Here is a 15,645-nt window from a genome sequence, read left to right on the forward strand (position 1 = left end):
CACTTTGTCCAACTACAACTCCAGGAAACATTATCAAGAGTAAAAAACATTTTTTTCTTTTTTTTACCCTCTCCTTCTCCTTCCATTTGCTTGCCTTCTACCCCGTTCCCATTGTTTCCTCTTAGACCTTCCTACTCTTCTCTCCCCTTTTTCTTCTTGCTCTCACTTCATTTTTTAGTTTCTTTCCTTAATTTATCTTTCCTGAAGTGATGAGCGCTAGACCTACTCAGTTTCTCATTTTTTTCTAATTAAAATCAAATGGAACTTGCCAAATTTCATTATGGTTATCTATGGAATCATTCTTGTTGTATATTTTAATTGAGAAGAACATGTCAGTATATAAACAAAACATAAAACAAGAGAATTAAGCAATACATCAAATTATGGCCATAAAATAAATTACTATGAAATGTTAACTTCCCAGATTTCTAAGCTAAAAACAATCATAATACAGATATCAAAAGATACAGTATCTGGGATACTCATAAACAACCTGGAAAGGAAGAAAAAGGAAAGGTGGATAAGCGAGGCATGATGCAGATAGTATACAATATGTAATAAACCATATATTATATACATAGTTAGAAGATAGTAGACATATTATCATACAAATCCACAAATATAACATTTCTAGTGGAGCTATTCCTACTAACTCAACAATTCCCAATAGGTGAACAATAAGTCCTAATTAAAATAACAGTGGTAATGACTAACACATCAACAGTCCTAATGATAAAAGGAACAGCATGAATATAAATAATGATGATATTGAATTAACAAGGAGCCAAAAAAGGAAGGTACTCCCGCATGTATTTCCTAATTAGAAGGAAAAATCTTAAATATTACCAGAAATAGAATATGTATTAGCGAGAAAAGGTTTCCAAATTTGATGAAAATTCCAACACTGTCCTGCAATCTGTAAATGAGTTTTTCAGATGATGCCATTGTATACATTTCATTAAGCCATTTATCATGTGTATTGTTCTCCAATGTCTTAATATACATATTTTTGCTACATTGAGTGCAATAGCTATCAATCGTCTTGTATGGTTTGTTAGATTTGGGAGATCATTAACATCATGTAATAGAACTAATTTTCTGTTACGGGAATGAACACATGTATAGCTCTGTGTAAAGAGGAAGTTATGGAAGACCAGTATTCCTTCAAAATTGGACATCGAACTAAAATCTATAGTATATCGCAGTCCTCCTGTGGGCACCTCCAACAGATAGATTGGTGTAGTAAACCTGCTGTCTTCAGTTTTTGTGGTGACCAGTACCAGTTATGAAGAATTTTGAAGAGTGTAAATTTAATTCTGGCCTCTCTGATTCCTTTATCCATGTTTAAAATAACATCCACCCATTCCTCATCAGAATAAGCTACAGTAATTAACCCTTGCCATTTGACATGAAGTTGTCCTAGCAATGGGCATGAGATTATAAAATACAGAGACTGCATCTTTGAATTTCCACTCAATGTTTAAGTACTTTAAAAACTGGGAAACGCTCAAGTATTCACGGATATGGTCCTAGTCTACGAAAGAGAGCTTGTTTTAGTTGTATTTCCCACCTTGGGAGCTAGGGAGTTGAAATTCTATCTGAACCATTTCAAAGGTTTTAAGGTCACCTTCTAAAATGAGTAGGTGATCCAATATAATAATACCTGCTCCCATCCATATATCCCAGGAAATAGTCTTTTTACCTATTCTAATATAAGCGTTATGACATATCGGGCCTTTTCATGTAGTCTCTGGATATTTGTAAGGAGTTTGTGGGCATGTAGCCAAATCTTAAGCATAGATTGAAAAATTGAATAATTGGGTTGGAAGTTTGTGAAACAGGTGAGTAATGAGTATAGAACATTTGTAAACCTGAAGTTGCCTGTACAGATTGTCTTTCAAGGAGAACCCATAGTGGGGGGTTCATCCTGCCTGGGCCAAAGATAAACCAATTGAGATAAATGGAGGGGTGTATAGTAATGCTTAATTCACCATAAACTGAGACCCCCATATAACCTGTGAGCAATTAATTTGGACATTTTAAGTCTAGGTCTCAGAGATCCCCCAATAAAGTTTTAATACCTTTGTCGATATCTCTCAATATTGATATTTTAACTGTCAAAGGCAACATACCTAAAAAAACATAAGTTTAACAAATTTCAATTCAAATTACTTTATTTGGTTACTTAATAAAGCATACCATAAAAGCACAGTTCATAATTAATACAATTTAAGAATGATAAGAAACAGTTTATAACACAGTCAGATCATAAAACAATTGATTTCCGCAATTTTAAAACAACTTTTAAAAAGGCAGTGGTAGAGGCAAATATAAATCCACTATCCATGAGTGTAAGTTTAACAAGGCGCTATGATCATTTTCACTGCCTGTACTCTACCCTAAAAGGACAGGTAAAACTGGGACCATTTTTCATACTCTGACTTCGTTTTGGCAATAAGCGGGTCTAAGTTATCTTGATTCATATTTTTCCAAACCTGTGTTGCTATAAATACCTAGATACTTTAGGCGATCCGCTTTCCATTGAAAATTATAGCCTAAAATCGCTGCTTTTGTTGTACACCTGGACAATCGGAGAGCTTCACTCTTATTCCGATTGACTTTGTAGCAAGAAATGGATGAGAAGCAAGAAATGGTAGAAATGAGTGTCGAGAGGGAAGAAGGTATATCAGTAAGTGTGAGCAATATGTCATCTGCATATATAGAAGTATTTTTGAGATACCTGCCAGGGTAGGAATGACTACTATTTATGAACACTGTCTTATTGCCGCAGCCAGCGGTTCAAGTGCAAGAAGAAATAAAAGGGGCGATAAAGGTCCACACTGGCGGATACTTCTTTGCAGTAAAAAAGATTTTGAAAGGAAACTCCCACAATTCACTTGTGCGGACGGTGTCTCATATAACCACTTGACCTTAGAGATATATTCATTACATAATCCCAACCTATGTAATTTACGGATATAGCTCCATTCAATACAGTCAAAGGCCTTCTCAGCATCTAAGAAGAAGGCTACTCTTTCTTCTCTAGCATCCTTAGAAAGCCAGACTATGTGAGACAAAGTGCGTAGATGGTTATGAGAGCTTCTGCCTGCCATGAATCCCACTTGAGAAATATGTGTCAGTTTAGATATAACTTATTTGACCCCTTCAGCGAGAATGGTGGCTAACATCTTTGAATCTGTATTCAGAAAGGAAATTGGATGATAGCTACTGCAGTATAAGGGCTCTACTGGCCCTGACACAGAAGATTTAACTTGCACATGTGTGGAATTTCCTATTTAGCACACATGTCCATGCTCACATGCAGTCGTTCAATTGGCATGTGCAAATCCACGAAAAATGCTGGTACACATTCCAGTGTCTGCAGCAAATCAGTTTCTAGTTCACTGTGCATCAGCAGTATAACTCCTGGTACTGCAGATGTTATAGTCAAAGTTATAGTTTAAGTTCATTAGGACTCAAGTTGCCTTTACTAAAGCAAACCTTTGGATTTGACACAATTACCAACATAATTAATCGCCCATTGTGCAATCATCAGATTTCAACAACAAAATACATAACCTCAAAAGCATCAACTGTTATAAAGAAAGCTTAACTTGAAACGCGACAGTCAGGAATTCAATAAGGTCCATTGCTTGCCACATAGTGTGAATATCACATGTATTATCTAGCTCTTAAAAAATGTGGTGAGAGCTGTTGTGTGTTTCTTATCTTCTGAAAGAAAACTAACCCTATATGTGCTTCAAACATGGTGTCCATGAAAATACTTAGTTGCACTTTTATTGCAAATTCATATTGTCACCCAAATATTCTAAATATCACAGTTATGTCATGAGTGCAGGTAGAATTTAGATGAACCGCAAATAGTTTTGTTTAATATTTGAAGCCTTGTACCTTTATATGCCCGTCATACTGTTTTACAGGTTTGTGCCATGAGACAGGGTTTAAAACAAGGGTGGCTTGTGAAGTTTAAATGAGGTAGGTCATGTTGACTTCTGTATTGTTGGATGCAGTATCGTACACGTATTCCTGAATCAATTTTACCCTGAGGTCCTCATTACCAGTCTACCATTCTTTCCCGACTCCTTCGTAAACTCCTGCTTGCACCAATATCAGAATTACATGTTGTGGGGATAATTACTCCATTACCCACAATGTTTCCCTTGCACATACATTTCGGCAGGTCAAGCCTGGGAGAAAATGCCATGTAAAAAATGATACACATTATGGCCAATTTAAAAGGCTAGGCTTGGAATAGGTTAAAATTATCATACCTTGAAAATCCCAATCCATGGGAAAACAAATTTTACAGGTTTGATATATATCACATTCTTCATAGGCCACTCATAATGAACATTACGGTTTAAGGGAGTTTGGGCCACATGCATCAACATAAGGAATTGTGATTCCTAAATAGCGATTTATAAGGAATCGTTATTTAGGATTCGCAATTCCTTATGCATGTAGGAATCGCAAAATAAATTGTGATTCCTAAACATTACCTCATAGCGATTTGCAAATTGTGAATCGCTATTAGGTAATGTCACTCCATTCATTCCTGTGTGACTATAGGCCCTTAGGAATTAATAGGAATGCATTTGCAAATTGCAATTACCAAATTGGTAATCCCCCCCCCTTTTGCACCCCAATAAAATGGTAAATGTGCACATGTGGCGCACACACTTGCCCAAAGGGCATGTGTGTGCGCATCATGTCACTTTGAAAAATTCACTTTTGGAATTTTTCAAAGAATTTGCAAATTACCATCAACTTGAAGTTGATGGTAATTAGCATTTCTAAAATGCACAGTTTGCATTTAGGAAAGGCTTGATGCAACATCTTTAGGGAATCGCAATTTGAGATTCCCTAAATGCATTTGCAATTTAGGTATTCGCAAAAAATTGTGATTACCTAATTTATGAATGGAAATGGGTTCATACACCAGGAAAGGACTTTTTCCGGTGTCAAACAGGGCCATTCTGCGAATCGGCCTGTTTGCGACCAGAAAAAAGCTTCATGCATGTGGCTCTTTGTTTATTTCCATGAAAGATTAAATCCTGTTGTTGCTGAACAGCATTATGAGTTATACCTGTTTCTTTGTCAAACAGCAATTCTATTTACTAAAGCAGGGGTTCTCAACCTTTTGTCACCTACTCATTACTAGGACCCAGGGACCCCCACTGAGTCATTACTGGAATCTGGGGACCCCTTCCCCCATCGAGTCATTACTGAAAGTTGGGGATCCTGGCCTAAGCATTGTCAATATTTTGTACGGCAAAGCAATAGACAAAAAATGCAGAAAAAAGCCTTTAGAGAACAAATGCACAAATGAGAACACATTTTATTTAATTCGCAAACATATATAAATAAAAAAGGTGTTAATTTTAACAGAAAGATTGGAGCTTTTTCTAAATTTAATTGCAGCCACTCATCACCCATATTATATTCTGTTTGATGCACTTGGTCTGCTCCCATTAATCAATCTGAGGATACTAATTTAATTTTTACTCTCCAATTTTCCATTCTTTCACATTTACAGTAAGGTTTAAATTTTTTCAATTGTACATTTAGCTTCTTTATTTATATACACTTTATTAATCTGTTAATTATTTAATTTCTAAGTAATTGCAGACCTCCTGAGGAGGTTTTGTTTCCCCCTAGGGGTTCCCGAACCACTGGTTGGGAACCACTGCTCCAAAGCATTTCATCCATCCTATACCAATTACTATGTGCATGAAAATGTCATGCTAGATTTAAAATAATGCCTCAGAATGAGAATGTTCCATGCACTTCACCTTTGTAACCATAAGATCTTGTAAAATAAAAATGTTAATGCCTTGAATTCAACATGCCATACTGTATAATTTAATCTTCAATTACTGCATAGTTCTATGCTGAAAGCTTTTTACTTACTAGATTCTTATGTACTTCGAAACTCTCAATGATATTTCTTAGATATTATGCCATCACTACGTTTTTATTTACCGCTTAAAGGGGGGGGGGTAGTGCTCTATCATGTATCATGTGCCCTGTGGTTCCTACGGCATCAGGGATATGGGTGGTTTGTGACACTTCCTGACTAATATCATAAATGAAATCAGCTAAGAACTGCTCAGTGATGTGTACCAAAGATTGAGTTTTCTGACATCATAAAAAATTGCTGTCCGGATAGATTTGCATGTGGTTAAAGTGAGTTTGTGTATTAGTTTCGAAAGTAGTTGACAACTGATGCAGGGCACCAGGAAACCATAGCTGTCACCACTGTTTGCTCCATATGTTTTCATTTTCCCAAAGGACAGAAGTAAAAAGAGCCCCTCCAAAGGGGAAGACAGTAAGCAAACTGTAATATTAAATTTACTGGTTCACCTTTTTCAGAGGTAATCTGGACGGAGAATCTGAAAGTACTGGACGTCACCCCCAGCAGTTTCCGACTGACATGGCCAAGGCTCTTGTTCATTAATACTGGATATTATCTGGTGGAATATGCACCCGTATCTGAGCCTCATCGAAAGGTGAGAATGAACGTGACTGGGGACCAGACCGGAGTGGTGGTGAGGAACCTGGCACCAGGCATTAGCTACACAGTCACCGTTAAGCCAGAGTCCAAGCAATACATCCAACCTCAAACTGTGCAGGTCACCACCTTAAAAGGTAAGCTGTGATTGTTTGTAGTTTCATAACAACTGGGAGTGTCAAAGACAATTAAGAGGCAGGTCATGACTTAGGGATAGCATTCAAATAGAACTGTCTGCATCAAGAGCATCCGGGAAGCAGGACTGGGGCACAGTAAATGATTTGGTGTCTAATAGAGGGAACTTTCTTGTTTGTTTTTAAATAAGAAAAAAATCATTACAGACTACACTTTGTCCAACTACAACTCCAGGAAACATAATCGAGAGAAAAAATCATTTTTTTCTTTTTTTTTACCCTCTCCTCCTTCCACTTGCTTGCCTTCCACCCCTTTCCCATTGTTTCCTCTTAGACCTTCCTACTCTTCTCTCCCCTTTTTCTTTTTGCTCACTTCCTTTTTAGGTTTCGAACCTGGCGAGGGCCCTCCCAGTTTGAAAACTATTGTCTTCAGTATGGATGTCGGCCCCGCCTCTGCCTCTCATTGGCTAGCTCCATAAATGGAGGATAGCCATTGGGAGGCAGAGGCTGTCAATCGCGCTTTCTCTCGAAAACGCGATTCGGGGGCGTTTCTCGGGCTTTTTTTAAGCCCCGCCCCTTTGTCCCGGGCCGCGCTGCGATTGGCTGCCGGCCCGGGACACCCCCGTGACGTCATTCCCGGGCCGCGCTGTGATTGGCTGCCAGCCCGGGACACCCCCGTGACGTCAGCCAATCACAGCGCGGCCCGGGACCTGACTTGTTTCGGAAGCCGTGGTAGTGTTCTTTTTTATTCTTAAATTGTTCGATACTAATGTATTATATTTTTGATTTTGAATGGTTGTATTGTTATAGTATTACATATGTATTTCTCTTTTAAATAAACAATAAAATATTTGAACAAAAAAATTAATTTATCAGCGCCGTTGGTGTGTCTTCGCCTTCACAAATTCCACAGGTCCAAATTTTGAACATGCTCCAAGTCTCAAAATTCCCCCCAACCATTGCAAAACTCCTGTTCCTACAGTTTTTCGCATCACATTTTTTTACCTGGCATAATTTACATGGGTAAAACTTCTACCCACGCAAATTATGAATGATACAAAATGGCTTTTACCGTGAAAGCCGCTGATGAGTGCGTTATTTGCGTACATCTTATATTCACTACTCTGAGTTGGTGCGCCTTTTGGAGGGCTGATAAAAAGGTCATAGGCTAACTTCTAGCTGTCTTCAAGCTGCCTCTCGCACGCAGTGCACTGGAATGCCGAGAGATAAATCCCCACAGCCAACAAGTGGATGCAGAAGTCTATTTCGGGAAGCAGCTTCGAGTGCAAATTCGAATCAAACTTGTTAATCAAGCTAATGATATCTCATTCACGGCCTAGAGGAAGGGGGCGAAGGGCCGGTGCTGCGAATAACCATGTTAAGAACATTCGCAAAATGTACAATTGTCCTATGAGAGTGTACCTAAATGTATACGTATTACAAAATAAAGAGGATGTTTGCAGAATTGATGTAGACATTTTCTTTTCACTGAAGGACTTGTGCTTAAAAACAAGCCAACAGTTTTTCTGAAATTTCAATCAGACACATTTTGCTTTCGTACTATAATATATTCAGCGTTTTCTCAACTTTTTTGCAGCATTCTGTCATCTTCCCCCAAATACTCGGTGCGTGTGATGAATTAATCACATGACCCAGTGCCTATTGTAAGCTCTAACTACGCTTTAATTTTAATGCTCGTTCTCGGGAGATGGTAACGACACACTCCGAGAGTAATTACCAGCCCCCTCCCCGGGAGACATGATTCACTGCTCTCTCGTCAGATGGGTGAGCCAAATACATCTTTTGCGCGTTGAAGCTGATGTTTTAATTCTTTGTCAATGCGCGCCTTTTACCTAAGTGGCGCTTTTTTCGCGGAGTAACTGGGTTTTCTGTTCCCGTGTGGCCAATTTCCGAACAATGATGCATTCCTTCCCAGTAACGTATAAAAGCATCACAACGTAGAGCTGTGTTGCAAAAAATGTCAACTTGAGGGAGGGAGAGGGCCAGTGGTGACACACATCAAACACCACAAGCAATTTTTCATACTTATACCAAGCATTCTGGTTGATGCGACCATATCAATCCTATAGGTGACACCCAGAACAAGTATTTGGCATTAAAAAGCCCCGCTTGCAGAACTTTAAAGAGGCAAACACATTTCTCCAGCGCTGTCACCTGCATTTATTTATTTTATTTTCGAGGTTTCTATTGTGCAAACTTAACCCGAAGGTATCTGGGCGCTTTAAAGAGTTAGCACAGCAGCAATTACACGAGTTACATATGGACTAAATAAAAACATTACCCAATAACAGTGTATGAAAGTAGAATACCATAGACAGTAGGATATGTGGACTATATAGTTCGGAGGTAGCTATGGTAGGGCGTTTCAGTGGTGGGGAGAGCAGAGGCACAGTTTACCCAGAGGTAGCAATGTTCAGATTCATTTGGAGGGTGTGAGGTAAGAACATCAGGCCAGTCAGATTAACAGCTGTGCTCGAAGAGTAACTTGTCCTAGAGTTGCAGGAGCTTGGTTTGGTGTGTTCTAGCAATGCCACCACATTGATCATGCTTTGATAGCTAAAGACAGCCTCCCATGCATTCCGTTGTTGCACCATCTCCTAAAGTCCGCTTCATGACAAAACTGTGTCGAAGTCCATAAACAACTGGAAATGTCATTCTCTTCAATGCCACTTGCAATGCCTTGCAGGAGCCTGATCTGTGGCATTACCTGTCCCACCATCAACATATTCCGCAGGTTGTTGCTATGTGGAACTCACCGATCTTGACGTCGAATCATTCATGTGAGGAGCAACAGGCGCTTTATTGCCTGGATAACTTCTGGCATTTTGAAATGTCTTCCCTAGTAGGTGAGCTCTGGCTCATGGTTCAACACATACGTAAAACCCGGCTTCCTTTTCATGTGGCAACATTACATGTCAGCACAGCAGATTAAGGAACTGCTCATTTTATGCCACTGTTAATGCACCTGATCTCTCTGGAGGAGGAAACACTTGGTACCATTTAGAAAGGCTAAAACAAGAGCAGAACCCCCATCTTTATGAGAGAGAAAGAAAGTTGTGTGCAGTGTTAGAGAGATTCCTGAAATGTGAGCATAAGGCAAAAATGTTACGTGGCAGCCTTAATGTACTGAATTTTAAGGTCAACCTGGCCAATGGTCAATAAGGACAATTATTTCCACAAAATGCCCCTGATGACAAGAAGAGACAGATCTGTGACCGAACTGGAGGCAACCCTTAACCAAGACTGTGCACCGTTGTGATACACTCTGGTCCAGCCGCAGTAACTGAATTGTGCAGGAGTTGGATCACATCAAGATGACAGAATTGATGCAGGTTTCTTCACCAGAGGAGGGAACCATGCAGCCTCCCTGGCCCTTGCTCCCGTCTTATTTCTTTTTGACAGTGTGAGACAGACACAAAACACCCCAAAACCAGGAGCGGCTGGCACAGATTGGGGGCGGCCCGGTGGGGAGGGTGGTGTGTGAGAGGGCAAGACGGGGGAAACAAAAAGTAAATAACACTTATCTCTTTGCTGCAGCTCTCCTCCTCGCCGTGTCTCTCCTCCTCGTCCCTCCCTCGCCCGGAACAGGAAGCACCCAGGTTTCCAGGCTTCCCTGGGCCAGTCACAATGCTGCAATGCAGCATTGTGATTGGTCTGAGCGCTGTGGTTTGGCGCTCTGACAGAGACTGGGGTCCTGGGCATGTACTCCATCCAGGCTGTAATGCAGTCTGGGTGGAGAACATGCAAAGTGTGCATGAATGTTTGGCCAGCCCTAGACGGCCGGCCAAACATTTATGCACACTTTATAGAGTGCCTACTACTTCCCCCCTGCTCTGAGAGCAGAGTTGCCCTGCCCACCCACCAAGCTGCTGCACTACCTCAGCAGGAGAAAATAAAATGAGAATAACATAAAGTTAATATCATTTTATTTGTCCTTTTTTACAATGCTTAAAAGTGGTGTGGCAATGCTCCTCTGCCTTAGCGAAGGAGCCGCCACTGCCCAAAGCTTACGCTCCATCTCTGTTTCAGCCCATAGCAGCGGTATTAATACAATTGTAAGAAGCCAAACCATGCATAGGAGTTTAAAGCACAGGAAAGTGATTTGCAAAATCCTACTGATTTAACTATGTAAAGGGATTTTCTTATATTACAATTGTCTCTTTTTGTTACAACCACCCATCCTTGTTTTTTCAAGTTATTTGCCCACTGCAGCACATTTGTATTTTTGTTCTGTTACTGTTCACTGTGCTTTGTTAAAATGCATCCTTTCACTTAAAATTGACATAAGGAGGCATTTCACCCTAAAAGATAGCACAAAATGACGATTTTGCATTTCACATAAATATACAAAGGCAAATTACACACATTTCATACAACCCTAAAAAATTCTCTCGAGGATTGAAACAATACTTTTATTGTTGATTGAGTCTGAGATGAAACATACCTTTATCGTCTTTTAAAAACCCTCAGCAGCTATAGTACTCTTTATAAGCTTTGATTTTACACACAGTTTACTTTTTTATGATAATTATTAGGAAAACATCCACCAGGGGCAAGCTAAATATACCTCTACTTACACACATGCAGTTATCACGAATTAATTTTCAGCATACGTGATTGAAGCATGCTTGTGTGTTGAATAATTGAGAATTACTTTTGGACTGGTGAAGGAAGAGCACAATTTAAACAGGGAAAGTTAGTGTTTGGATAGTAATTCTTTACTGATCGCTAGTCAGTGCCATGCCAGAGACTGCCCTCAGTCCTGAATGCATGTATGTCAACAGGAAGCTGTAGCTGATCACCTTTAGAGTTGGAGGATGGTGGTGTTGGTGATTTTGCTTTCCTACTGGCATTGGCCAAAATGTGGACTACTGTAAATGTTTTTCTTCTTCACCCTTTTCTATTTTAGTGAACATGAGCTTAAACATGTATAATGCGTGTTAGGTGTGGCTTGAGAGAGCGACAGTATGTAATACCTATTGTAACTAATTCTTTAAATATACCAAGAGAGTGCTTGGGCTCCGCCCAGAGGAATATTGTGCTCTTATCTCATGCTGTTGGCTGTTTGGTGTATCATACATGTCCCATGGAGTGCTTCAACTACTATGGAGTGTTTTAACTGCACTACATGAAGGAATATTTTACACTTTATTTATTTATTTACGTGATTTATAAAGTGCATGGCTATCTAAAAAAGTTTCCCAATGGTAGCCTCCTCACTAAACCAAGCCAATCAGCATTTTCGAGAGCCAACAATAAGAGGTGGAAACATCCATGTTTTGAGTTATTTGGGGAAAGCCGTGAGCGATTTGCAGACTCTCAGTGTTTGTGGCAAAGTATTCCACAACTTTGATCCCAAATACACCAATGCCCAACCACCTCGCCGGGTTCTTTTGACTCCAGGAACCACTGGCAGCTCCTGATGGCTTGAGTGGTGTGAGTGTTTGGGTGTATACCAAGACACCAATATACATAGTCCCTGTGTTGGAAAGACACTTAGGCTGAAGGTCAACTGGCAGCCAGTGAAGCATATGTAACATACAGGCTGATGAGGTGAATCTTGGTGGGTGAAGGAGAATCTGTGCTGCTGCATTTTGTACAGTCTGAAGCTGTTTAAGCAGAGATTTTGCAGCACCCAGGTGTAAGACATTATCGTAGTCTATTCTGGAGATTACCAGTGACTGGACTACAGTTCTTTGAGCAGGGACCGGGAGGCACATCAAGATTTTCCAGAACCAATTAAGGATGCCAAAGCAAGTGGCAGATACTTTATTGATCTGGTGGCTCAGAGAACTTGTCATTGAGCCAAACCCCCAGATTTTTTTACCACTTTAACAGGTGAATGAGTGATACCCATATTTCATGGCCACAGATGAACACCCCATAGGTGGGGGAGGTTGCCCACCAGCAGAGCCTTCAACGTGACACATTAAATGCCTTTCCTAATAAAGACACTAAAAATGAAGACACTAAAACAGTATTTTTGTTTTTTCCCTCGTTCACTTTTTAAATATTTTTATTGAGGACTCAAAATACAAGACATGCCTATTGGCTTTAGAAATGCCTTTTTAGGTTTCGACTTTTGGCGAGGGGCGAAGCCCCTCCCAGTCGAAATCTTTTGTCTTCAGTAGTGAGGTTAGAACCGCCTCTGTTTCCAATTGGCTAGCTCCATAAATGGAGGCTAGCCATTGGAAGACAGAGGCTGTCTATCACGCTTTCTCAGAGAAAACGCGATTCGGGGGCGTTTCTCTGGCTTTTTTAAGCCCCGCCCCTTTGTCCCGGGCCGCGCTGCGATTGGCTGCCGGCCCGGGACACCCCCGTGACGTCATTCCCGGGCCGCGCTGTGATTGGCTGCCGGCCCGGGACACCCCCGTGACGTCAGCCAATCACAGCGCGGCCCGGGACCTGACTTGTTTCGGAAGCCGTGGTAGTTTTCTGCCCTCCCTCGTGCGTCGCTAATGTTGGAGCGTAGAAAGGAGCACAAGGGCTGAAGGCACCGTCACGAGTCCAGGAAGGAGGAGAGAGGCTGCTGCCAGCAGCATCCGAGCCCTGGGCAGGGGGAGGGGGGAGGTGGGCTGAGCTGGACCACGGAGCAGGAGCCACCCTCATCAGTTTCTGCATCGTGCGTTGTGGTGCCCGGGAGGGGGCTGTCTCATTAACTTCCGCCCCCCCCCCTCCTTTAATTAAGCAGCGGGCGGCACCGCTTCACACGGGGTGTGGTTGCTTTTGGGGTTGGGGGCTGTGCCGAAGTCTCTGGCCCCCGCCCCTCCTGTGTACCTTGTTGTTATTTGAAGTTGTTGACTTGAACACTGGCTTTCTGTTTTATAGTGTAATTGTCTTTCGTTAGACATTCATATCCCGAGGGCTATAAATACATAGTTACACGCGGAACAAGCCTAATTAACAGTTGAGGAAGAAAAATAGCTCATTCACAACGCAAGCATAAGAAGGTGGAGGGAATCCAGAATTCAAAAATAAAAATAAATTAAGTAGTGGCCACTATGTGATGCATGGGATGAGAACACAAAGGAGGGAAGTTTGAACAACGAAGAACTCTTAAATTACACGGTAATCGTACGTTTACGTGAAAAGTCCTTCTATCAACCGGGTGTAGTTAAATATATTTGGAAAACACAGGCCAAGGAGAGTTTTGATGACCCGATTTGGAAAGCAGACTGCCATAGGCCACCCTCTGCCATAAGCTAGCAGGCCTCTTTACACGATCAATTATTCTGTCCCCATGGTGACAGCTGCAGTGCTTAGTTTGTGTTTAAAAAAATACATAAGCACGTCGAACTGAAGTTAGATCTTTTTATTGCATGTGTCAGAGAAATTTAATGTAGCGCAGCCATGTGTGCAGTAAAATGTTAGAACTGGAATGCAGGCTGTTAAGAACACTACCATGACGTAGTGCGGCTATCCAAAAGGAAATAATCCATTGTGAGTGTTTTAACAATCTAACTTTAACGGGTTTGGTAAGGCGAAGGGAGATTCGTGAAGTCCTGCAGTAAAACCGTGCAGAATGTGAAATATGTCCTACGGGGCTGTGAACTTTAATCCGTAATTAGGGGTGTGCAGTCTGGTGTATGCGCTGTGGTGAAAGATAAATAAGGACTTTGTTGCTGTAATTGGAGTCGTAGAGACCTCGCTGGCCTAGCGCCTTTTTAAGTCAGTAAGTGTCATGACCTTTCGAGATGAGCTCAATAACATGAGTCTCATTTGGTTATTTGCAGGCGATGTGCATGGCAGCCACAACTAGACCGTAACGGAAACATGCGGTTTGAATTTTTTTTGTTTCTGTAGCCTGTGCAACCGGACATGTCCACGCAATTCTAAGAAAAAGATTATTGTGCGTGTGACGCAGACACCACAACGTGATCTCTTTTAAGATGGGGCTTTGGCTGCACGCTGGCCTGTTGAATGTTTCTTGCAGAGGGCAGTGTGGTACCTTTGTTTAGAGACGGAATTTCGCCTCAAGTTCAACTATTTATTAGTCGTCATTATACTCAATGTCGGCGTTATAGACCGGGACCCTATCATAGCACGTTAACTGGGTAGGTACTGTCAGGTGACGATTACCTGTCCTCCTTTAATTTGACTGGCTGGGCGGACACACTTCTGCGTAGGCTTTTTACTTCGTATGGTAGAGTATTGGCTCTTTTATGAAGCAACAGGTACCAGTACCTACTTTGTTCCAGTGGTTGATAGGTTGATAGCGAGTTCCACAGCACTTACTTTAGGGAGAACATTCTCTGCTAGCATAGCCGTCAGGGTGGTGTTACAGCATGCCGGAGTTCCGAAAGTGAATGAACGATAGACATGCCTTTACATTTAGTTTTTATCTTGTTGCATTTGCTAAGCGTTCAAAGATAGGGGTCACATGTCAGGTTATGTCTTCTGACAACATGCTTCTCATTTTTGTAAAAGGGATATTGATTTTTACTTTCATCTTATGACTGCAAAGTGAAAAGATTTTATAAAGTGACCTATGTCACAATATTGCTGTGGTATAGGGAGTATGAAAGGAAAGACTGTAGGGTGCCCATTTTTTTCCTAACTTGCAACAGGATTTAAGTACCTGTAAATTGACTGTACAATTATTTCACAATACACTAGCAGCAAGGAAAGCTCAAATGAGGCACATTTTTATAGTTGTGAAGTGTGATGGAACAAAGATTTTAATGTGATCAAAACGAACCCGTTTTCCACTATTATCATTTGTGCTTTATATACGGTTTTATCAAAAGGCGAAACCGTTGCATTGTAAATGCTTGTTTAGTTTCTTTCCTTAATTCATCTTCCCTGAAGTGATGAGCGCTAGACCTACTCAGTTTCTCATTTTTAACTAATTAACATCAAATTGAACTTGCCAAATTCCATTATGGTTATCTATGGAATCATTTTTGTTGTATATTTTTATTGAGAAGTACGTGTCAGTATATAAACAAAACATAAAAC

At 40.9% G+C, this 15,645-nt stretch overlaps 1 protein-coding gene across 1 annotated transcript in view; it reads left to right on the forward strand.

Moving 5' to 3' along the window:
- Nucleotides 1–15,645, forward strand: part of VWA1 (von Willebrand factor A domain containing 1) — a 476,800-nt gene that overhangs the window by 345,749 nt on the left and 115,406 nt on the right. Inside the window, exon 7 of the mRNA XM_086921472.1 lies at nucleotides 6,394–6,669. Within this exon, the coding sequence (XP_086777598.1) occupies nucleotides 6,394–6,669 (276 nt within the window). The remainder of the gene's footprint in view (nucleotides 1–6,393; nucleotides 6,670–15,645) is intronic.

This window comes from Lissotriton vulgaris, chromosome 5 (genome assembly GCF_964263255.1).
Source record: "Lissotriton vulgaris chromosome 5, aLisVul1.2, whole genome shotgun sequence".
In the NCBI taxonomy this organism is placed as follows: domain Eukaryota; kingdom Metazoa; phylum Chordata; class Amphibia; order Caudata; family Salamandridae; genus Lissotriton; species Lissotriton vulgaris.